Below are 24,897 nucleotides of genomic sequence, written 5' to 3'. Positions count from 1 at the left end.
GCTATTAGACACACAGACACGTGCTTGAAGAAACACATTTTATTATATTTTTAAGAACAGATGACAGAAAAGCCATCTATGCGAATGTCTGATGCGCTGTTGGTTCGGAGGTGTGCAGTCCCTTGGAACACGCATCTGTAAAGGGTTCTCACTCTTTCTTTGTTTCAGTCTTCTGAAATTTTTTTGCAAGAATAGTATCATCTATGAGAATGCTGCAAATGACCTCAGACCATCTCAGCTCAAAAGGAGCTCTTAGTTCAGTTCGCTTTATTTCCACAGTGCAATTCCTTGTGAGCGCAACTCTACAGGGTCACTCTATATATAGCCTATACATCTGTGATTAAATCATAAAATAATACAAAAACACATTCACTTTGAACCATGATTTATATTTCAGTGATTATTATCATCATTTTAATTATGTTTACATTAATAATTGTTTTTATATCTGAATCTGTATTAGTAATTTTCTGCCTGTTGTCATAGATAGATGATGGTTAATGGAAAGGTGGTTATATATATATATATATATATATATATATATATATATATATATATATATATATATTTTATTTTTTTTTTTATTTTTTATTTTTTTTTATTTTATTTTTTTTTACCTCTTCGTTATTTTAATTGCTTTTTCGTTTTGTTTGAAGTACAGTTTGAATCTAGAATTGTCTTTGGTTTAAGTTTTTTGTTTTTTAAATAAATGAATTAAATTTTTAATGCAAAATCTTTAAAGCATGAATCTTCACAGATTCCTCAGCTGAGGGGTTGATGATGTAATTGGATATTGTGTTTTTTTTTTGTTTTTTTTTTTTTATAAAAATATCGTGAACATATTTCTTGCATATCGCCCAGCCCTAGAAGGGAACAGAATGAATTTATTCACACACATTCAAAGTCATTACCCTTCTGAAACAGCTAAACTGGGTCCTGGGAGTAAAGGTAATAAAACACCAACATTAAACCCGCAACAACCCAAAATAAGTGATGTATTTGCCCAGACAACGAAATACCCAACCGGTATCCTATGATGGAGAGAATGCATGGATGAAGTAAGTTAGTTGCCAAAGAGATGTTGCCCTTCACAGCTGTTGAAAAGCCATCTTTCAAGAAGTTGAACAACACACATTTTAATTGCCCTTTTGAATTTTCTGTTAAAATAAATAAAAATTAAGTACGAAATCAAGCTGCCTTGCGTTATTGTGTAGGCTATTGCTTAACGAAAATTACCCCATAGTATCACTTAGCGTCCAATCAGCAGTCATACTGGTGTTAGTCGGTTTGAACGTGAACCATCTGGCACCAACAATCATCCATGTGATTATCTAATCATCCAATCGTGTGGCAGCAAAAGTGCATAAAATCATGCAGATATGGGTCAGGAGCTTCAGTTAATGTTCACATCAACCATCAGAATGAGGAAAAAATGTGATCTCAATGATTTGGAGTGTGGCATGATTGTTGGTGCCAGACGGGCTGGTTTGAGTATTTCTGTAACTGTTGATCTCTTGGGATTTTCACACACAACAGTCTCTAGAATTTACTCAGAATGGTGCCAAAAACAAAAAACATCCAGTGAGTGGCAGTTCAACAGATGGAACCGCCTTGTTGATGAGAGAGGTCAACGGAGAATGGCCAGACTGGTTCAAACTGACAAAGTCTATGGTAACTCAGATAACCGCTCAGTACAGTTAATGTGGTGAGAAGAATAGCATCTCAGAATGCTATTCTGAGATGCTGGTTGGTGCTGTTTTGGCAGCACGAGGGGGACCTACACAATATTAGGCAGGTGGTTTAAATGCTGTGGCTGATTGGTGTATAGATATACATATATGTATACACACACACACAGCATAAGCAAAATCTAATTGGCTGTGTGGTGGTATCCCATATGGCAATGTGCATGAATCCAAGGTGTAGTGAAATTAAAATGAAATAATTACATGCAAAAAGACATAAATATAAAATATACTGAAAATTCATGGAAAATAACAAGAGAATAAAAAGAGAAATGTTACAATAAAGTGATTATATTGATTTTTTTTTCCCCAGCTGGCACAATAGGCAGATTTTTAGCAATGTATTTTTCAAGAGCATTAGAACTACTAGAAGCAAAGTATATGTTTTTTTTGTTTGTTTGTTTGTTTTTTACTAAACAATATTTAAGGCAAATTTACTACAAATATTATTTTTAAGTAAAGAAATAAATACAAAATGAGCAATGATAGATGTATTCACAAATTCATTAATGTATCATGTGAACCTCTGTCCTCCGGGCACTTCTGCCACTTATACAATGGCAGCACAGAAGTCACGTTAAGCGCATGGATGACCAAAAACTCAAAATAAAATAAATAAATCAATACTAATTAAATCGAAAGGCATATTTAAACAGACTTCAATGCAGCATCAATACATGCACTCAGGAAAAACAATAGCAGTAAACAATTTATCATGCTTGAGTGTGACATTTTTTGACAAGATGTTGCTTTCTGTGTATGATTGTGCAATCAAAATGTGTTCTTATCCTGTTAGTATCCTAATAGTAAGGCAAGCCATGGCAACAGATGCATGAGGCATTAGCTGCAGAAACAGAACCCAGCCATTATGGAGAGAAACAGCTGTACATACCTTGTTGCCGATGGCTTTTTTAGGCGGGAAATTGAAGGTGTCGACCTGTGGGAATTGCGAGCGCAGGTAATTGTGCAGGGCCCTGAACTCAGCATAGCGCCGGTAAACATTCCACTCATTGTCTAGGATTCTTATGTACACCTGAAACAACAAAAAGCATGAAATGTCACTGGTAGGAATGATGTGTATCAAAGTCGTTTTTGCTCTCGTTAGACCCCCTTTTATTTGCATGTGATATATCTGAGGTTTTACCAGGTTTCCTATAGTGCCACAGACAAACAGAAACAAGGGATTGTGGAAAAGTGCATTACAGGGACAATTACACAAAGAGGAAGGATGCTATTTTCATGCATCACTTTCTCCTTCAAGCCCTAGAGCAGGACAGAGGAGCCCAGCTCAAATTTACCAAGCAAGCCCTCTGATCACAGAGAAGTGGCACACTTAGTGTCTTGAACAGGCAGCATTGAGTCCACTGGGAGGCAGAGCAGTGTGTGTGTGTGTCTGTGTGTGTGTGTGTGTGTGTGTGTGTGTGTGTGTGTTTGTGTGAGTCTGGGTTTTGTAACAGGATCTCATGAGAGGTTAGACTTTGACAGCATGCTAGTACCTGTGAGACCAGGCTGACAGTGTAAAACTCAAGCTGTTCTGAGACTTCTAGTGTCAGAGCATGTGCAATTACCATCTGAAAATGTAAGCGTGCAAACTGGAACTGGTGCCAAAATAATTCATAAAGCCTTGAAGAGTTTTTCCTTTCACTATTGTTTGCAGTTGGGTTATCATGATAGCAAAATTTCAGTAGTCAAAACCAATTTTTCAATACCAAAGCAAAAACTTATATGCTATTGAAAACATTGCTTTATTCAAAGCTAAATATCACTATAAATATTAACAAATGAACACAATGGCAAGTAGCCATCAAATGTTTCTCACTTAATTAAACATTGCATTTTAATATTCAATTAAATAATCGAATCAAGTAAATAATAATATTAAACAATATTATACTCAATAATAATATTATGAAAAAAGAAATGAATCAAGAACAATGAGCACTTTTCTCTTAATCTTGTGTATTTTGTTGTTTAGTGCTGCTACAACTAATCAATAAAAGTGATCATTTTAAACCTTTTTTAAATAGGATTATTTATATAATTATAAATAAATTGGGGGAAAAAAATCTATATTTTTTAACCTAATATTCAACCTATATTTTAAACCTTTTCTTTAAAGTATGTAGCATACAATTATTTATGTTTTTTACTAAATACATTTGTATAAAAATACAGGAAATAAAAAATGTAATCGATTGGGGCCTGGGTAGCTCAGTGGTAAAATACGCTGGCTATCACCCCTGGAGTTCGCTAGTTCGAATCCCAGGGCGTGCTGAGTGACTCCAGCCAGGTCTCCTAAGCAACCAAATTGGCCCGGTTGCTAGGGAGGGTAGAGTCACATGGGGTAACCTCCTCGTGGTCGCTATAATGTGGTTTGTTCTCGGTGGGGCACATGGTGAATTGAGCGTGGTTGCCGCGGTGGATGGCGTGAAGCCTCCACACGCGCTATGTCTCCGTGGCAAAGCGCTCAACAAGATGCGCGGGTTGACTGTCTCAGACTCAGAGGCAACTGGGATTCGTCCTCCGCCACCCGGACTGAAGCGAATCACTATGCGACCACGAGGACTTAGAACGCATTGGGAATTGTGCATTCCAAATTGGGAGAAAAAGGGGAAAATCCCCCCCCCCCCCCAAAAAAAATGTAATTGATTATCAAAATAACCATTAGTTGCAGCCCTATTGTTTAGTATTAATGACATACTAGACAGTGGAAGGTCTACTAGAGGCTGTTCACTGAAAGCATTTTTGCATCCATCTGCATTGTTTTGTTGTTTTTTTTATCATTACTTTTCTATGAAAAAAATATATATGCTATTTAAAACCCAACTTTATTGTAAGTTAAAAATGAATATAAATATTTTTAAAAAAAATCTTTTTCACATAAAAATAACGCGTTTCTGCCTTACTTAGCATTGTAAATCTATCAAACTTTTTTATATGATCATTTTTTTTATTATTGAGTGTACATTTATAACATTATGCTTTGTTACATTGAATATTGAATTATCACAGCTGCGAGCGGGTTTCGATTACAGCAGCTGAGAGAGTGACAGTAACTTCGGCATCTTCTCCCATTTGACTGTCTTAATCCACCACTCTAAATTTTTTTCCTCTTCTGGAAAGTCATTCAAATGTAATAGTGGATTTTTTCTTTTGGTTTTGGAGCAAATGGGTAAGTGAAAATAATATTTGCTGTGATCTCCCATTCACTCCCATTCACCACTGTCAAAGTTTACCCTGCAAACGTTTACTTCCACATTCCGAAACCCGAAGTGTGAAAAAGGTCTGTTGGTGGAGAATGGTGTCATTTGGCTTGTCAGTGTTGATGGGATGCACCTGTGCCGGTGATCACTGCGTGGCATTTAAGCGGCTCTTTCCCAGTCCTCCTCGCCTCTTCCCCATTTAGACTTGTGTTCTTTTGGTTCTTTGGTTTTTAAACTTTTAATTTCAAGTACAGGTGCTGGTCATATAATTAGAATATCATCAAAAAGTTGATTTATTTCACTAATTCCATTCAAAAAGTGAAACTTGTATATTATATTCATTCATTACACACAGACTGATATATTTCAAATGTTTATTTCTTTTAATTTTGATGATTATAACTGACAACTAAGGAAAATCCCAAATTCAGTATCTCAGAAAATTAGAATATTAATTAAGACCAATACAAAGAAAGGATTTTTAGAAATCTTGGCCAACTGAAAAGTATGAACATGAAAAGTATGAGCATGTACAGCACTCAATACTTAGTTGGGGCTCCTTTTGCCTGAATTACTGCAGCAATGCGGCGTGGCATGGAGTCGATCAGTCTGTGGCACTGCTCAGGTGTTATGAGAGCCCAGGTTGCTCTGATAGTGGCCTTCGGCTCTTCTGCATTGTTGGGTCTGGCATATCGCATCTTCCTCTTCACAATACCCCATAGATTTTCTATGGGGTTAAGGTCAGGCGAGTTTGCTGGCCAATTAAGAACAGGGATACCATGGTCCTTAAACCAGATACTGGTTGCTTTGGCACTGTGTGCAGGTGCCAAGTCTTGTTGGAAAATGAAATCTGCATCTCCATAAAGTTGGTCAGCAGCAGGAAGCATGAAGTGCTCTAAAACTTCCTGGTATACGGCTGTGTTGACCTTGGACCTCAGAAAACACAGTGGACCAACACCAGCAGATGACATGGCACCCCAAACCATCACTGACTGTGGAAACTTTACATTGGACCTCAAGCAACGTGGATTGTGTGCCTCTCCTCTCTTCCTCCAGACTCTGGGACCCTGATTTCCAAAGGAAATGCAAAATTTACTTTCATCAGAGAACATAACTTTGGACCACTCAGCAGCAGTCCAGTCCTTTTTGTCTTTAGCCCAGGCGAGACGCTTCAGACGCTGTCTGTTGTTCAAGAGTGGCTTGACACAAGGAATGCGACAGCTGAAACCCATGTCTTGCATACGTCTGTGCGTAGTGGTTCTCCCCCACATTTTTGAATGGGTTTTGTTTCACAATCCTCTCCAGGGTGCGGTTATCCCTATTGCTTGTACACTTTTTTCTACCACATCTTTTCCTTCCCTTCGCCTCTCTATTAATGTGCTTGGACACAGAGCTCTGTGAACAGCCAGCCTCTTTTGCAATGACCTTTTGTGTCTTGCCCTCCTTGTGCAACGTGTCAATGGTCGTCTTTGGACAACTGTCAAGTCAGCAGTCTTCCCCATGATTGTGTAGCGTACAGAACTAGACTGAGAGACCATTTAAAGGCCTTTGCAGGTGTTTTGAGTTAATTAGCTGATTAGAGTGTGGTACCAGGTGTCTTCAATATTGAACCTTTTCACAATATTCTAATTTTCTGAGATACTGAATTTGGGATTTTCCTTAGTTGTCAGTTATAATCATCAAAATTAAAAGAAATAAACATTTGAAATATATCAGTCTGTGTGTAATGAATGAATATAATATACAAGTTTCACTTTTTGAATGGAATTAGTGAAATAAATCAACTTTTTGATGATATTCTAATTATATGACCAGCACCTGTAAATATTCTTCTTTAATAAATTACTTTTCTTTGAGCGAGATATCCAACGTGTAGTCTCTCTTATTGTTACAGCTTACGAGCTAGCCGTGACACCTGTTGACATGCCTAGTTCCAAAAGAGAAACTCCACAGAGTAATGTGAATTTCTCGAATGAGAAGTGTGCTTGCAAGTGTTCAAAGAGGCTGATGAAAAACATCTCTTAAATCTATGATCAAGATCATTAGCTAAATGACACATGTAGCTCTTTCCCATAGTGCACTAGGAGAACAGACATGTGGAAACAGAATTGCCTACACAAATCCCATATTATCTGAAATTTTAGACAAGAAAATGTAGAATAGTGTTGATCACTGATCAATGTGCCTGTTTTGGCATTAGTAAGATGAGAGGGATCAGAATACCAAATAAGGCTTAGTCAAAACCAGCAAGCTATAACAGTTTTACTCATAACCATTATCTTGAATAGCTTGTATGCGATTTCAGTTCAGCCTGGATTGGTGCTTTCATGAACATTGGATACTGATTCTTTAAAAAGTTTAATTAAATTCTCTACACAAATAAGCTTGATAGCAGCTGCTTTATGCAAATCTTATTTATGATTAAACCTTGAAATTTTCTAAACATATTAATCAGTGGGATATTTCAAAGCAGCCGCCACAACCATATTCCGACACAGAAAATGACGAACATACACACTAAACCAAAGACACAAGACAGGTTTTATGGCCTTAACTAAAGGAAATCAAAATGACAAACTGACGGTGTATTAAAGCTATCATAATCCTATAGAGGCGGCCACATTAGCATACATATTTATGGCAACAAATCATCCTATAAAGAGCAATCACTTCCCCCTCAATAATCGCAAATTAATTCTACGGAAAGTGTTTGAGGAAATGCAGCTCTCACTGTGCCAGTGAAAACCAACTCTTTGTTGACAAAAATAAAACCATCCTCAAAAAAAAAATAAAAGCTCATGGCAACATGACATGAAATTTTGGAACTAGCCCAGTCAAGCAAAACAACCAAGCAACATCCTCAAAAAAGTGGCACGTGTTGTAGAACTCTTGCAAATTTCACCTGTAATTTACTCTCAAAAGCTTATCCAACTATTACTAGATTTTACATTTCTTGATGAAAATGTAGGTGGTGTTTAATCATGCTAAATTTGCCATCACACTGCTAAATGGTTGCTAACTGGCTTAAGTCAAAAGAACCCATTCCCAAGTGTCTATGATGTTCTGGTCACTAGGTATGGCTTGAGTCCCTCCTGAAAGGGGTCATGAAATGCTATTTTTTTAAATAATTGTATTATCTTTCCTGAGGTCCATTGATAATGCCAGTAAAGTTTTGCACGAAAACCGTCATAGTTTAGTAATAAATGATTATTTTCCACCCTGTCTCTGGCCCTCTGTCTGAAACGCTCAGATTTAGCCTCAGCGTCTCCTTTAAACTTCAATGTAAACGCCCACTGTTCTGACTGGCTAACATTGTGCAGCCCCTCAAATTCAGCCATATTTGAATCTCAGTTGGAAGAGAATAACAAGCTATCCACAACATCATAAAACAAAATTTCAGGCTTTACATATAACGCACACCCAATACATTGCATCCAAATATTTTAAACTGTTCACTCAAGTATAATCAGCACTGTAACTATCAAACAGTCATGACATTTGAAATATTCATGAATTAAACTGTTTACTCATGAATTTGTCCAAGTGCATTAACTGCCTCATTCTTCAATAACATTTCCTTTGCAAAGCTTGAATAATTTTATGACTGGTTCACAAGCGGTCCTCGCTGATATTAGCCGCACAACACAGTCTATAGCACAGTAAAACATGACGCACACACATAGATTCACTGAGGTGCAGATCGGCAGAAATGCATCCAAACGGTCAAAGACTTCCAGCTAGTGCTTTTTTTACATACACCAACAATTAAAAATAGCGCAAGAACAGCAAGATGCAGAGCAGCTGAATAAAGCCAAGCGGAGTCTCCTTTTCTTAAAAAGCAGCGCGATAAACATGACAACGTTCAAAGACGTATGTGTAATGCATGTTATATGCACAAAAAATTGTTAAAAATAGTCCAGATGGGTCCCCTTTTGGTGTTCAAGTATAGTTGGTAACACTAGGCCTGTCTCTCTCCCTATCGGTTTACGACACGAACTAAGCACCTGTGAGCGGGGCCAAAAGTGCGATAACACGTTGTGGGGCGTGTAAATACAACTGAGCCATGTCTCGTGATGTCACGAACACACAGTTTTGAAAATGAGACATTTCAATAGAATGGGAACTGGGGCTGGGTGATAAAATGATCTCGATATTTAGCACAATAAAAAAAAACATGATATCGATGATAAACTTTTAAGTATTTTTCAATATTTAGCTTACAGCATGTTATACACCGATCAGCCACAACATTAAAACCATCTGCCTAATATTGTGTAGGTCCCCCTCCTGCCGCCAAAACAGCGCCAACCCACATCTCAGAAAATTCTGAAATGCTATTCTTCTCACCACAATTGTACAGAGCGGTTATCTGAGTTACTGTAGGCTTTGTCAGTTCTGGCCATTCTCAGTTGACCTCTCTCATCAACGAGGCATTTCCATCCGCAGAACTGCCACTCACTGTAGGATTTATGTTTCTGGCACCAACAATCATGCTACGGTCCAAATCACTGAGATCAAATTTTTTCCCCATTCTGATGGTTGATGTGAACATTAACTGAAGCTCCTGACCCATATCTGCATGATTTTATGCACTGCTGCCACAAGATTGGCTGATTAGATAATCACATGGATGATTGTTGGTGCCAGATGGGCTGGTTTGAGTATTTCTGTAACTGCTGATCTCCTGGGATTTTCACACACAACAGTCTCTAGAATTTACTCTGAATGGTGTCAAAAAACATCCAGTGAGCGGCAGTTCTACAGATGGAAATGCCTTGTTTATGAGAGAGGTCAACTGAGAAAGGCCAGACTGGTTTGAACTGACAAAGTCTACAGTAACTCATATAACCACTCTGTACATGAGAAGAATATAATCTCAGAATGCTATTCTGAGATGTGGGTTGGTGCTGCTTTGGCGGAACGAGGGGGACCTACACAATATTAGGCAGATGGTTTTAATGTGGCTGATCGGTGTACATCTAGACGATCAGGTGCGTGTCGCTAAAAACGCAAGCAGTTCGGCTTTCTCAGACTGTATGAAGTTGCTAATGTTAGCTGCCTTGCTAGATAAGGCTGCTGGTCACCACGGTCTGGGTCCGGACCCCGAGTTGATTCCATCCGGACTGCAAGACTTCATGACGACGGTTGTTCCCTTTCATCATCTCTAGTGAGCAGCACAACAAAACAACAGTGCTGTGTACACCAGCTCTTATCTTTTTGCACTGTATTCTTGAATATTTTTCACTATCACCGAACACGCTTCATTTACGCCCTGTCCCGCTCAGCACGCGTTGCATCTTTTCCCTACATGCAAGTAGGTGCTGCATAAGTTAACGTGGTTCCAAAGCACCTTTAGACCATTACATTTTTTCCTTCTAAATTTAGCTTTATTAATCAGCATGTTACGAGCCTTTAATAATAAACAAATAGATTTCTGTTCTAATTTTGTGGAAATTAATCAGATGTCATCATCTCTGGCATGGATGACAAGGAAGGACAATAAAATTACTAGTTGGTAGCCTAGTCTTTCTCACATAATGAAAATATAAAAACGGTCCATTCAGACCCCTGAACCTCCATACAGTATAATTCCTCAGTCACAAGGGATTCTATGCCCCCATACTTAGGTATTTGAATGTACAGAAATATAAAAAAATAAATTTGAATATAAACATATTAAAACAAATACTGGACTGCTGTTATTATGCTTTTAATATTCATATCCAACTGCACTCGATTGATAAACTCTATAAAATATTATCATATTTTGGCAGAAGCCCACTGCTGTCTCTGGGCCCCCAATGCAATTTTACAGTATGTAAAATTACAGTATGTTTTTATAGTACAGTTATCTCTTATATGTCTAAATATCAAGGAAAATTAGATTTTCCATTTCATGACCCCTGTAAAGTCAGGTTTAAGTTTTACACAATGCAATCGCAGGGTGGTCAGGGTATCTGCTAGGTGGTTGTTAGGGTGTTCTGGGTGGTTACTTGCTGATCCATGTGAAATGAGCCTACCCCAAAGTCTCTATAGATATGTTTTCATCCAAGTCGCAAATGTAATTTATGCGAAAAATCTGAATATCAATAACAATCTGCCAATAAAGCAGAGTTACTATTCTATGTGTTTCAGAGAACAAAGTCGTCACTTTTGGGGGAATTGGTACGAAATAGAAAACTGAAGTTAAAGCCACTCTCTTTTATATGTAATAAATTACTTTAGAGCGTGCAAACAAAACGCTCTGATAAACTTCATGTTTGCTAGTGTTCAGCGGCAGTTGGCTTATTTCTGGGAGAAAAAGTGTGTCAGACTGTTCTGGGAGGTAATAGCAGCCAATCATGTTGATGAAAGGCTTTGGTGCTGGCAATTTAGAATATCCAGAGAAACATTTGAGATGCTATGTGATGATATTGAAGATATTCTCTGAGCAAACTATGTATTCACATGCCTTGTTGAGGCAGTCGCATGACTTTTTTGATGCGCATCTGTCTATATTCTTATATAAATTCTATAGGGATATATTCGATTAATGTGTTTCTATCATAATTTATGAGCATGTCTTGTTAGCGAATTAAAAAAAAAACTTAAGCAAGCGTATATGTTTATGTGCATTTCGGAAATTTAATTTACATCTTGGTGTTTCCATACAGCATTTTTCATACGGTATCCCACAAATAATAAAATTCTGATCTCTAGATCTCAGGATGTTACTTGTAAGTCTTGCACGAATTTTTCACTTGTTTCCTTGTCCGCCAAGCAAAAATCTTGATTCTGATCAAAAAAGTCTGATCTTGAAGTCTGATTGCTTAGAAATATAATAGCACATCTCTCCTCAACAAGACATACAATTTGAGGTATCCTTCATGTCCATAGTACACACCAGTGCTGGGCGAGTTATGTGCCACAGTTTAATACTTGGGGTTTTTGCTAGTCAAAAAAAAAAAAAGAATAATAATAAAACAATCAAGATATTTGGTATACATTTGGTGTGCTTGGTATGTTTGTCCTTTGCCTTTCATTTTGCCTTTTACTTAACTCAAATAAATAGCAAGAAAAGGAAAAAAAAATATGACAAGCATAATCTGGTTTAATTAATATAGTACTGTAATAGTAGTGTGGATGATTTATAACAACTTGTGAGTGTCACTGGTACACATTAATTCATGCGTCTATTTATATGAGCATTACTGTAATATGGAGTATAAGTGCATTTGACTTGTGTACCTTTTCAGACTTGCATTTGTTCCACTATGGACAATATAAAGAAAAAGCCATTTATCTTTTTTGAGAAACAATGATAGGAGAAACAAAAGAGCAGCCAGTGTATGATTCATACAAAAAGCAAATGTCAGCCTGGGGGAGGATGCTAATATTTTGCCCAGCTATAATGGCATTTACAATCTCATTATATCCATATTGAGAGAGGAAGTGTTCCTTACAGAGATACCACGAGATGCAGAGAAACTACATTTTGCAGAGATTTACTACTCTCACACACATACACATGCAGAACACCTGCTGTTTTTTCCAGCACAGAAACCTTCCACCGTATTTGTCAGTGTTACAGCTGCCTGCAGATGAAATGCAGGGCGTTAATGTCGGTTTGGCAGCATGTCTAATTGGAGGTGCTCAGCTGTGGTAAAAGCTGTGGTTTGACCCTGTCCATTTCCTGTGAAATCATATTAGAGAGGCCTCCTCTTCATCTCACAGAGGGAACAGCACCCTCTTTATACCTACAGAGACTCAACGCACACTCTCTACCGAGCTGTTCAGCTTAACTATCGCTGTCAGTAAAGAAATCACTGTCTGCCAGAGTGCCGAGGTCTCTTCCCGCTGAGAGCACCCTGGAGAGATTTGCCGATCAGTCAATCCTAGAATTATGTGCATTATTCTAATTTGCCCAATAAGGGATATTTTGTATCCATGTGCAAAAATGGAAATGCACAGACACCCACAGAGTTCATTTCACTCATTCACGTCAACAAGCTTCAATCTTGCTGTCTCTGATCATCCTCAAACTGGACTCTGGCCACAACTTATTGATACTGCTGAAGAGAAATCTGATAGTCTGACTATTACAAACCAAGTTATGGTTTAGCATTTCTTCAAGGGATAGTTCACCAAAAATGAAAATTCTCTTATCATTTACTCACCCTCATGCCATCAGAGATGTGTATGACTTTCTTTCTTCTGCAGAACACATTTGGTGACCAAAAAGCACATAAAGGCAGCATAAAAGTACTCCATATGACTCCAGTGGTTAAATCCATACCTTCTTAAGCGATATAATAGGTGTGGGTGAGAAACAGATCAATATTTAAGTCCTTTTTATATTGTATATCTACACTTTCAATTCAACATTCTTGTGTTGATTCTCGTTCTGTGTGTGATTTCCTGCAAGACAGGAATGTCAGTGTTCTGCCATGGCCAGTGAAGAGCCCGGATCTGTTGGATCGGAGGGTGAGGGCTAGGGCCACTCCCCCCAGAAATGTCCAGGAACTTGCAAGTGCCTTGGTGGAAGAGTGGGGTAACATCTCACAGCAAGAACTGGCAAATCTGGTGCAGTCCATGAGGAGGAGATGCACTGCAGTACTTAATGCAGCTGGTGGCCACACCAGATACTGACTGTTACTTTTGACCCCCCCCCCCCATTATTTTATTTCTGTTAGTCACATGTCTGTGAAACTTGTTCAGTTTATGTCTTAGTTGTTGAATCTTTTTATGTTCATACAAATATTTACACATGTTAAGTTTGTTGAAAATAAAAGCAGTTGAAAGTGAGAGGACGTTTCTTTTTTTGCTGAGTTTATATACACTGATGAGCTAAAACATTATGACCACTTACAGGTGAAGCGAATAATGTTGATCATCTCCTAACAAGGCCACATCTCAAGGTCTGGTTAGATTAGATGGTAAGCGAACAATCAGTTCTCGTAGTTGATGTGTTGAATGCAGGAGAAATGGACAGGAGTAAAGACCTGAGTGACTTTGACAAGGGCCAAATTGTTATGGCCAGATGACTGTGTCAGAGCATCTCTGAAACGGCAAGGCTTGTGAGGTGCTCCCGGTCAGCAGTGGTGAGTATCTACCGACAATGGTCAAAAGAGGGACAAACCACAAACCGACGACACCCAAGGCTCAACGATGCGCAAGGGCAACGAAGGCTATCCCATCTGGTCTGAACCGACAGAAGGTCTATTGTAGCACAAGTCACAGAAAATGCTAATGATGGTTACGGGAGAAATGTGCGTCAGACACATCAGTTCTGAGCATCAGAACTGGACCTTGGAGCAGTGGAAGAAGAACGCCTGGTCCGATAAGTCCCATTTTATTTTATATAAAGGTTAGAGCTACTGCGCAAATTGATTGCAAGCTTGTAAATGTAGTTGGTTATGCAATTAAAATGTTAAAATGTATCACCTTACAAGTCATGCACTTTAGTAAATGTGTTTAGATCTCATGAGATACCATAGCGTGAGGAACAAGGCGAAAATTATGTGTTTTTGCACTGATAAACTGCTCTTTTACTGGACATTTGAGTGAAAGGGAATCAAAGTCATTGTTGTTGTGCGCCTCTAGTGCTATTTCATTATATCGGAAAACTGCCACAGTACAAAAAGCCACATAAAGTCATTTTGCAAAAATGTAGGTATTCTAACGTGCCTATGACATCAAATTAAACATAACTGAACAAAATTGCAGCAACAAATAATGACAGCAAAAGCTGCTAAAATACCAGAATAAAACAAGAATCAAAAAGACAAAAATAATCCAGCCATGCAGTTGGTGAGCCACACTCAGCCTGACCTTTCTGTCCAACAAGCATCGATATAATTTGCTGTGAGACTTGAGGCTTGATGCCCTCTTAAATTTCAGCCACCGTGGGTCGAGTCAAACAGTGCAGAGAGCCAGTGTGGGTGTGAAGGAGTGATGCAGGCAGGGGTGAAAAGACAGCGGCAGATGGGCCCATAAATATTGTTAGTCTGGGTTTGTGCAAACACATGGCAGCATGTGTGGAGGGCAATTAGTGCTTGGACTCCACTAAGATGCTATTAGAGGTGTGACTGCAGCTGGATTTAGAGGGAGATGTGAAAGGTCTCAATAGGGAAAAATAACTGTTGGAAGAGAAGTGAAATAAGGAACAAGCTTACATTATGACAACAGTTGAACATTTTACCGCTGTCAAAGATCTGGACCAGCATTGAGCAAACATAGATTCATCAGTAACCTATTGAAGAAATGTAGACAGGCCATTTCACCTGTAGTTAGTTTGCTCCTTATTCTCTACTATGTGTCTCATATAGATCTCAATCAAATTCCCAAGCCCCATCCAGTTTATAGGCAATTTTGCCTAACAATGCCTTAAAGATTAAAAGTATATGATAGCCATAAAGCTGCAATCAGGACTAGTTTGGGCTCAGGCCAACTGCATAACTATTAAACTGTACTCCAGCACAGACAAAATAAATTTAGATTCTTGTCCATTTAACTTTGGCTTAAATGCCTCTTAAATCACCAGTTCTACAGGGTGTTAAAGGTCTGATGGACAGTGCTTGCACCCATTGACTGGCTTTACTTGAGTTGTAAATACTTCATGGATTTATACAATATCATTAATAGCATTGAAGATACATTCAACATTCATGCCATTCAAGACATGTCACTACCAGCACAGAAATTAAAAGTGAAGTGTGTAACTTTGTTTCTGTAATAGTTTCTCCTATTACAGCTTGAAGGAATATTCCAAGTTCAAAACAAGTTCTAAAGCATTTGAGGACTAATGTTGATTTTCACAAATATTAATTTCGACTTGTCCCTCCTTTTTTCTTTTTTTTTTAAATAAAAAAAAAAAAAAAAAAAAAAAAAGAAGAAGAAAGAAGTCTGGTTACGGCATCTCCAGGGAGGAGGGAGCTTGAAGAAACTGAGGGCCAGCCATCTTTTCTCCTTAGCCATTTATGATAAAGTTATTGCGTCTAACCAGCCTTTAGAAAGGTTCTGGCCCCAGTGAGCTCCAGCGGTCTCCTCCATATGAATTAGTCATGAGTTCAAGCTCCACAGCCACAATAATGAGGATGAGTAGGAGATCAGTTCTGGTGTGTAACGAGCACCATTCTAAAAGGTTAAACACACTAGCTCACACCTTTTTCCATCCCGAAGGGTGAACCTAATAATCAACTATTCAGACAAGAGCAAATACCAAGGCGAAGAATTACCTGCCATGACCCAATACAAATTCCAGGAAACCCCTCTGTATGATTGATGAACTGTTTTATAATACAAACAAGAAAGATTCCATTTCTTCTGAATTAGAATGGTTGGATGCTGATCAATCTTTTCATAATGTCTACGGAACTGGATTAAGACGTTTTACAAGATGATATGAGCAAGAAAAATGTGCAGTGATCCATTAATCAGAAAGTGCCTTCACTGCCAGATTTCAATCAAATGGAGTGGCACAAAAGCCGCCGGGCATTTTTTAACATAGACGTGCAAAGTACTTTGCAATTAATAACGGCCTGGCAATGATCTGACTGCAATGAGAATCATTATCTAACTAACCGTCATCATGATTCTCATTATTATCATAATCACCGGCTTCACCATCCTGATCATCATTACACTATAATCAGAGTAATATTCTTCAAAATACATATGCAGGGTTCGGCTTTGCGCACTGCAGCGTGCTCATGCATGCAGCATCCTTCATTTGCCTTTTTGTGCACTAAGCCAAGCAAAATTCAGTTTAAATAAGACGCTTTTAATGGGCAGGCGACTGGAGGCTATGATACTGATATTGCAGGCTTCATTACATCCTCCAGGATCCTCTCTGGAGAGACGATGACATAAATTATGGAGATGTCCACTTTCATACAGATTTTTACTAATTTAATTGAAGTCACTTCATATGCGCATTTTCGATGATATCACTACAGAAGTCATTAAGGACAAACTTACATAATATTTATGTTCAGTATCTGTGGTAGAGCATCATATTTTTGCTCTCTCATCCTCTTCCTCAACCCAACAGCAAAGAGATGTGCGTTTCCTGTTATAAGATCATTTGGGTGCTTTCCTATCCTATTCATTAGCTACAGAGAATATTCAGAATTTAAATAAATTGGATGAAGTAAAGAAAAAAAAACAAGAGTTATCAATACTCATTAGCTCATAAAAATAAGAACTTTGCAGAGTTTGAAGGCACAGGGCTCAGCTGGTTTTGCTGATCAAAGGGAATAACTCATTACTCTGAATTCTGATGGAGTAGTTTAGTGCTTGTATATATTCACTTCAGAATGCTAAGAGCAAACCCTTAGTACTGGAAGAGGAATCAGTACAGCAGCACCAGGGAAAGCCAGCTCCCTCTACTGTCACTTCACACCCTCGCTCCTTAAAGGAACAGTTCACCAAAAAAATGAACATTGTCATAATTTACTCACCCTCATGTCTGACTTTTCAATACAATGCCAGTGGATAATACCTCACTTTAAACCTTAAAAAAAGACCCAAAATTATCCTAAAAGTGATCCATGCGATCTGTACTATATTTTCCAAGTCTTTTGAAGGCATATCTTTAGGGCTGAAACGATTAGTCGACGTTATCGACAACGTCGACAATAAAAAATTGTAGACAACATTTTTTGTTGTTGAATAGTCGTTTGATCTCATTTAACATAACATGAGATCATACGAAACTCTAATGATGGCACATGAGAGCAGCACTGCAGCTCGTGCCTGACTGAGGAGAGGAAGAATTACACAGCTAACAGTCCAGATCCACTCTAAACTTTCCAAACAGCTTCAGGTGCTGTAGATTGCAAAGTATGAGGGAATAATACACAAATACAAAATAAGTAAATACAGAAGCACTCTCGTTGTAGAATAAGCAAAACTTGCATGTCAAGCATCTTTAAGTCTTTAATGCAGTTATATTTAATGCGTTATAGCTTTATTAAAGTTCAAATAATATGGAAGTAGATCATGTAAATCACTACAAACTCCGAAACTGGCATTTCTCTGTGCAGTCAGCGCCTCTTCTATGAGTTGTGCAAATGTCCCGATCTAAGGGGGAGAGATTGAAACTGCATCCGGCTGATGCACACTCTGTCGCGGGGATGCTCATCTCTCGAGCACGCACGCTTAATGCAGCTAGATTATAATGTGATGGCTCGCGACTTATTGAATCGTAATATATGCCACTGTGCATTTATTATGCTTTATTAATAAGAGAGAGTTTGTTTTTTTGTGAGTTAAAGATGGATTGAAGTGAACAAAAATGTGAGAGAGGGTACTCTTCGCCCATTATACACTGCAACAAAATACGTCTTGATTTGTTTTTGCTTTGGCTTGTTTTCCAATATAAATATCTAAAACTCCTTTAAAACAATGTACATTTACTTCAGCAGCTATACTGCAGAAGAAAAATTGTTATATGAGAATGTTGAACATAATATAAAAAATACAAATATTTTAAAATATCTAAAAATCCTTTAAAAAAGATGCATTCAACTGAGAAGCAGCATATAAGATATTTAGACTTGCTTTTAGAGAATAGATCTTGAAAATAAGTATATTTTGTCTTTACTGCACTCGCAGAAGTATAACCAAGTGAAAAAATATATTTAAGATACATTCTCTTAAAGCAAGACTAAATATCTTATTTGCTCCTTCTCAAATAAATGTATCTTGTTCTAAGGAGTTTTAGACTAAATAAGATTTTTTTGCAGTGATTTACTGAATTAAACTAAATAAAAATAAAAATGTTTTCCTTTAATTCAGTGAATGCCATTTAGGGGTATTTTTAAAAGATGATTTTGTTCTCCTTATTGTTAGCAAGCACGTTTTAATACAACCTTTTAAGTCGAGGCACAAGCTGAATAGTTGGTTAAGAGCTAATGAATAATCGTTGCAATAATCGCCCGAATAGTTGAATAATCATTCTAATAATCGTTAGCTTCAGCCCTACATATCATGAGCACTTTGAGAGAAGCTCGTTCACAGTGGCACGTGTTAATGCAAGAACTCCATTTTTATCACTAAACAATGCAAGTTCTCACGTCAACATGTGAGCCAGTGTGAACATGCTTCTCTAACAGCCAGAGGTGTATAGTAACAAAGTACAAATACTTCATTACTGTACTTAAGTACAGTTTTTTAATATTTGTACTTTACTTGAGTATAAATATTTCTTTGGACTTTTATTTTCACTTCACTACATTTTGAAGAGAAAATTGATACTTTTACTCCGATAAATTTCTCCAGACCCTTTTGTTACTTTTGCGACTGAACACTGCAAAAAAATAACAGCTGTACGTGCAAAAATGCAAAAAAGATCGGCAATGTGTGTGTCATGTGTGATTCGCTGAAAGAATCATTTGAGTCGAATCTTTTACATTTGATTCCTTTGAACTGAACAAAAATATTCAAAAAGCGGTCTAAATGATTCATTATGCGAATCACGAATCTGAATCAAAATCACAAGCAAAGCGCCATATTACGTGTTCTATCTGTCTCCTCTGGGGAAGACAAGAAACTGCTCATGTGAGTAAAAAATTTTTTCGACTAATTAATTTGATAAGTTTAGGCTTAAACATTATGAAAGCTGTGAAATAATGAAGTTATGTGCGATCAGTCTCCCGCCTTTTCAGGAGACCTGTTCATATAGAAGTCAATCACATGGGTTTACATTTTACATTTAAACAAGGTATGATGTGTATGAATAATTACCAGCGCTCATGAAAATGTCCAACAATATACATTTTTTATAATTTATGAAGATGTGAATGGTCTTTGCCTAAGCAAAACTAGTTTTCTGGTGGTTGCTAAAGTGTTATATTTGCTTTGTAGCACATTTATGCTACAGTATGTGGTAACTAGGGTTTTCTGGATGGTTGCTAGGGCATGCTATACAGTAATCAAGGCGATCTGCCTTGTGTTTTGGTGCATTGCTACAGTATGTGGTTGCCAGGTTGTTACTAAGCTGTTGCTAAGTTGTTTTCTGTGTTTTTTGCACATTGCTCTGCAGTTGTCAGGGTGTTCTAGGTAGTTGTCAGGTTGTTGCTATGCTGTTAAGTTGTTTTAACTGTGTTTCAGCACATTGCTATGCAGTTGCCAGGGTGTTCTGGGTGGTTGCTTATTGGCCCCATAATCCCATAAATATGATCATTCTGATGTGAATTGAATGTGCCATTAAAGGGATAGTTCATTTAAAAATGAAAATTCTCTCAATTTTCTCACAATTATTTGACCAAGATGTGTATGACTTTCCTTTTTTGTTTCAGCAGAACACAAACAAAAAAGATTTTCGGAAGAATATCACTGTTAAGTACGTCAATTCAATGTAAGTGAATAGTGGCCAGAACTTTAAAGCTCCAAAAAGCACATAAATGTAGCATAAGAGTAATCCATAAGACTCCAGTGGTCATCAATGTCTTCTGGATGGATCCAATTGGTTTGAGTGAGAATAGACCAAAATATAACTCCTTTTTCTAATTTTGACATTAGCAGTCTTCTTGGCGATCAGGATTTCAAGCTCGATTACACTTCTTATAGCGCCACCTATGGCTCTGCGCATGCATCAGACACTAGAAAGTGAACTCGAGCTTGAAATCACGATCGTGCCTAAACATTGCAATGGCAAAATATACAGTGAAAATGAGTTACAATTTGGTTTGCTCTCACCCAAAACCAACTGAATCGCTTCAGAGGACTTCGATTTAACGACTGTAGTATTATGGATAACTTTATGCTCCCTTAATGTGCTTTTTGTAGCTTGAAATGTCTGGCCACCATTCGCTTGCATTGAATTGACCTATAGAGCTGAAATGTTCTTCTAAAAATCTTTGTACATGTTCTGCAGATCATACACATCTGGGATGGCATGAGGGTGAGTAAATGATGAACACCACCAATCAAATAAGTTACCATGGGTTTAATGAACTGTTCCGTAATTTATGCAATTTACTTGTACTTTTGATACTTAAGTAAATTTAATATCAGTTACTTTAATACTTTTACTTAAGTCATTTTCTCATGAGCTAATTTTGTTATTAAATTTAAATGCATAAATAGTAAAAACAGGCTAAAATGGGTATATTTTTGTGTATCCACTGCCATTCTAGTGAAAAGACAGGCCAAAATATTAATTAATACAACCTTTTAAATCTTTTAAACTACCTCTTATGTGTTCCACATAAAAAAGAAAGTTGTATGGGTTTGGAACGACATGAAGGTGAACAAATAATGACATAAGTTTCATTTTTGGGTGAACTACAGTGTTTCTTTAATGTGTGGTCACACTAGACTTATGAGCATTCAAAATTACTTATCCTGCAACGAATGATGTGATGTCATGCTCTAGGGCTTCTCTTTTAAATAAATGATCATACAAAAATAACAAATAATAATATAAATGTCAAACCAAAATGTAAAAATATACCATCCACTCCACTTTTCCACAATAATACAAACTATTGATGAACTTATTCTTTGTTATTAGCCAAGAGGTCAATTTATGACATTTAGATGCTCTATTGGTCAAAAATCATCTGTGTACTGTATTTGAATTTGATTTCACCAAATTTTCATTCATGGCAGAGGACAAAACTTTTTTGCACAAGTTCACATTTCCACTTTACTGCATACACTGCAGACTATCTGCACTGTCATTTACAAGTGATGAAATCTGATATGTTTATTCAGACAATATAATCAATATCGGGTGTATCTATATCAGTTTCCATTGTAATGAGCGTCAACACAACACCCAGATAAATAAAACATTAGCTGTCAGTGAGGAAAGAAATGCTGGTAAAAATATCTTACATGGTGCATAAGAGAACATATATTAAGCGACAGAGGCATTTTGCGCATTTGTTTACTCATTTCCTATTCACACATTTACTAGTAAATGTCACATGAATGTTGCATGACATTACATATATGTCGCCTTCCGACACACTCCGAGTGAGACGCAGTCCAAAAAAAATCTGAATTAAATCAGATTTCAAACCACATATAGATGTGGTCTGGATTGGGTTTGTACACAACGGATTTTACGGTGACGTTTGCTGCCCGACTGAACAAAGAGTAAGAGGCAAATACACTGTTACTTTGTAGGGTGTATCAGAATTTGTAACACTGACCGGTCTATGATATGCATAGAGGGATTGTGCATACAGTTGCAGTCACTTCTGATGTCTTTAAAGAAAGGAGAAAAGAATGAACAGGGGAAAGGTGTGTCCTGTAAGCTGCATGGCCACTGATAAGAGTTGTGATTGCTGCCTGGCACTATAAAAACCCTTTAATAAGATTGTGCTAATAAGCACAGCAACTCTGATTTACAGGGGGCATATACAAAGGCAGAGTGGCACCAATAATACTTGAGAATGAGACTGAGGCTTACACATACATCAACAGGCACAGTGCCATACACAGAATACAGGCCATTTCTGCAAGATATCACCAAGAACGCTTGCACTGAAAAAAGAAAAACGGCAGACAAACACAGCCCCTGTAAAGCCACATTCAAATGTATATTTCTTTTCGTACAGTCATTACACTCTCTTTTTTAATAATGCTTTTCCTGCAAAATTGTGTAAGCGTGAATAGTTGTTTTAGGCAGCTGTTATATTTTTTCATTATGTGACATGAAACGGTGGAGGTAGAATTCTTCACAGCAAAACAAAGCCCTGGTAATATTAGTGAAGATCAATTACGTTCTTTCTATGGATTCCAACAGCACTCTGATTTATTTTATAGAGGGTAATTTTGAAGCACAGAGGAGAGGCAGAGACATGAAAGTGGGAAATGGAGTAGCTGCAATTTTGGGGGGTAGTGGTAATGTCCCATAATCTGCTGCTAGGAGATGGCTGGCGCAGAGCTTCAGACTAAATTGATTCGGGAGCCACTAGCTCATAAAATGAAACATTTAGGAGTCAAATGACTTGTTTTTGGTTGCCAAATTACAGAATTGCTCAACTGACATTAGTCCACGTTTACTTTTCTTTTTTTTTTTTACTTGGAAATAAATAAAACGTTTTAGTACTTGGAAAAATACATTTGAAGAATGAAACGTTGTAAAATGAATACGAAATTTTAAAAATACTGATTCTCTCTTGCACTCTTGTCCATGCTCATTACTATTAGTAATTAGTAATACTAATATTAGTAATACTAGTTACGAGGATCTATCGCAATGTTTGAAGATTCACATGGAGATCCATCAAACTCTTTAATGTTACACATTGACATTGTTAGAAGATAAGCTAATGTGTTACATGTAGAATGATTGAAGACTGTTTAGTATATTGTAGTACTAGTGCATCCATAAGAACTGAATATGCACTTCAGTTCATTGAGTTCATAGATTCATTTGTTGCCTTTTAAGCAACAGTAATCACTGTAGACTGTGATTAAGGGACACACTGATACATTTCTGTCAACACACAAATGTGTTCCCAAAAGTCTGTGCAAACCATACTGTACATGTTCTATTTGTAAAGTCATAAATATGAAAGTAAAATACTGCTTTTTATCACTGTGATAAGGAGCAGAAATTATATGTCAATTATTTGCGGCATATAAATACAGTGGCAAGGAAAAGTATGTGAAACTTTTGGAATTAGCAAGTTTTCTGCATTAACTGGTCATAAAATGTGATCTCATCTTCATCAATGTCACAAGTATAGACAAACACAATGGTGATTAAGCTAACAACACACAAACAATTATAAAATTTAATGTCTTTATTGAACACATCTCTACACATTCACAGTGCTGTGGAAAAAGTGAATCTTTGGTTTTAATAACTGGTTGATCCTCCTTTGGCAGCAATAACCTCAACCTAACGTTTGGACCATTCTTCCTTACAGAACAGCTTCAGCTCAACCATATTCTTAAGATGCCTGGTGTGAACGGCTCTCTTGAGGTCATTCCACATCTCTATTGGGTTAAGGTCTGGGCTCTGACCTGGCCACTCCAAAAGGTGGAGTTCCTTTTTTTGAAGCCATTCTGTAGTGGATTTACTTCGATGTTTAGGGTCATTGTCCTGCTGCATCAACCAACTTCTTCTGAGCTTCAGCTGGCGCACAGCCACCCTGACTTTATCAGAGTGACATTATACCCTGACATTATATTGAGTAGCCACAGTACTATATCGTCGCCATTTATAGACAATTTGTCTAAATGTGGACAGATGAATATCTAAGCTCTTCAAGATAACTTTGTAACCCTCCCAGCTTTATGCAAAGCAACAATTCTTAATCATAGAGATCTTCTGAGATCCCTTTTTTTGCAACGAATGATCCACGTAAGCAGATGCTTCTTGTGAATAGCAAATTCAAAATGTTTGAGTGTTTTTTATAAGTCAAAGTAGCTCTAACCCATACCTCCAATCTCGTTTCATTAATTGGATGCCAGGTTTGCCAACTCCTGACTCTAATTAGCTTTTGTTGACGTCACTAGCCAAAGGTTTTCATACTTTTTAAAACCTACACTGTGAATGTTTGAATGATGTATTAAATATGTACAAGAACAATACTATAATTTGTGTTTTATTAGTTAGAACAGACTGTGTTTGTTCATTATTGTAACTTAGATGAAGATCAAATCAGATTTTAATCAAATTTCTACATAAATGCAGATAATTCCATTACATACTTTTTCTTGCCACTGTATCACTGTTTGTGAGAGTATTTCTGCTGGTTAGAACAAAGAATTGTCAAATACTGTTACTTTGATTGTAATTTTCCCTATGATAAACAATAATCAATATTATTTTTGTAATGTATTAGAATGATTTTTATTTAGAATACCATTTATTACAACAAAACTGTTGTAAATGTGTATCCTTGACTGCACGTAGAACAGTAACAGTTCTGGAGTTTGACATAACCGAACATGAAACGTGGTTCAGTAAGCGAGTGTGTTGGCCCGATTAAAACCAACAT

At 37.3% G+C, this 24,897-nt stretch overlaps 1 protein-coding gene across 4 annotated transcripts in view; it reads right to left on the bottom strand.

Annotated features, from left to right (window-relative positions):
- Positions 1-24,897, bottom strand: part of LOC127426722 (sorting nexin-29-like) — a 150,086-nt gene that overhangs the window by 34,460 nt on the left and 90,729 nt on the right. For all 4 annotated transcript variants that reach the window (XR_007894848.1, XR_007894849.1, XM_051673694.1 and 1 more), the window contains one exon: positions 2,638-2,778. Coding sequence is in view for 2 of the 4 variants with exons in the window: in XM_051673694.1 (XP_051529654.1) it covers positions 2,638-2,778 (141 nt within the window). In the remaining 2 variants the exon portion in view is untranslated. The remainder of the gene's footprint in view (positions 1-2,637; positions 2,779-24,897) is intronic.

Source organism: Myxocyprinus asiaticus, chromosome 36, assembly GCF_019703515.2.
Source record: "Myxocyprinus asiaticus isolate MX2 ecotype Aquarium Trade chromosome 36, UBuf_Myxa_2, whole genome shotgun sequence".
Classification (NCBI taxonomy): domain Eukaryota; kingdom Metazoa; phylum Chordata; class Actinopteri; order Cypriniformes; family Catostomidae; genus Myxocyprinus; species Myxocyprinus asiaticus.
Note: the sequence above shows the minus strand (reverse complement) of the source record. Positions and strands in the feature narration are given on the sequence as shown.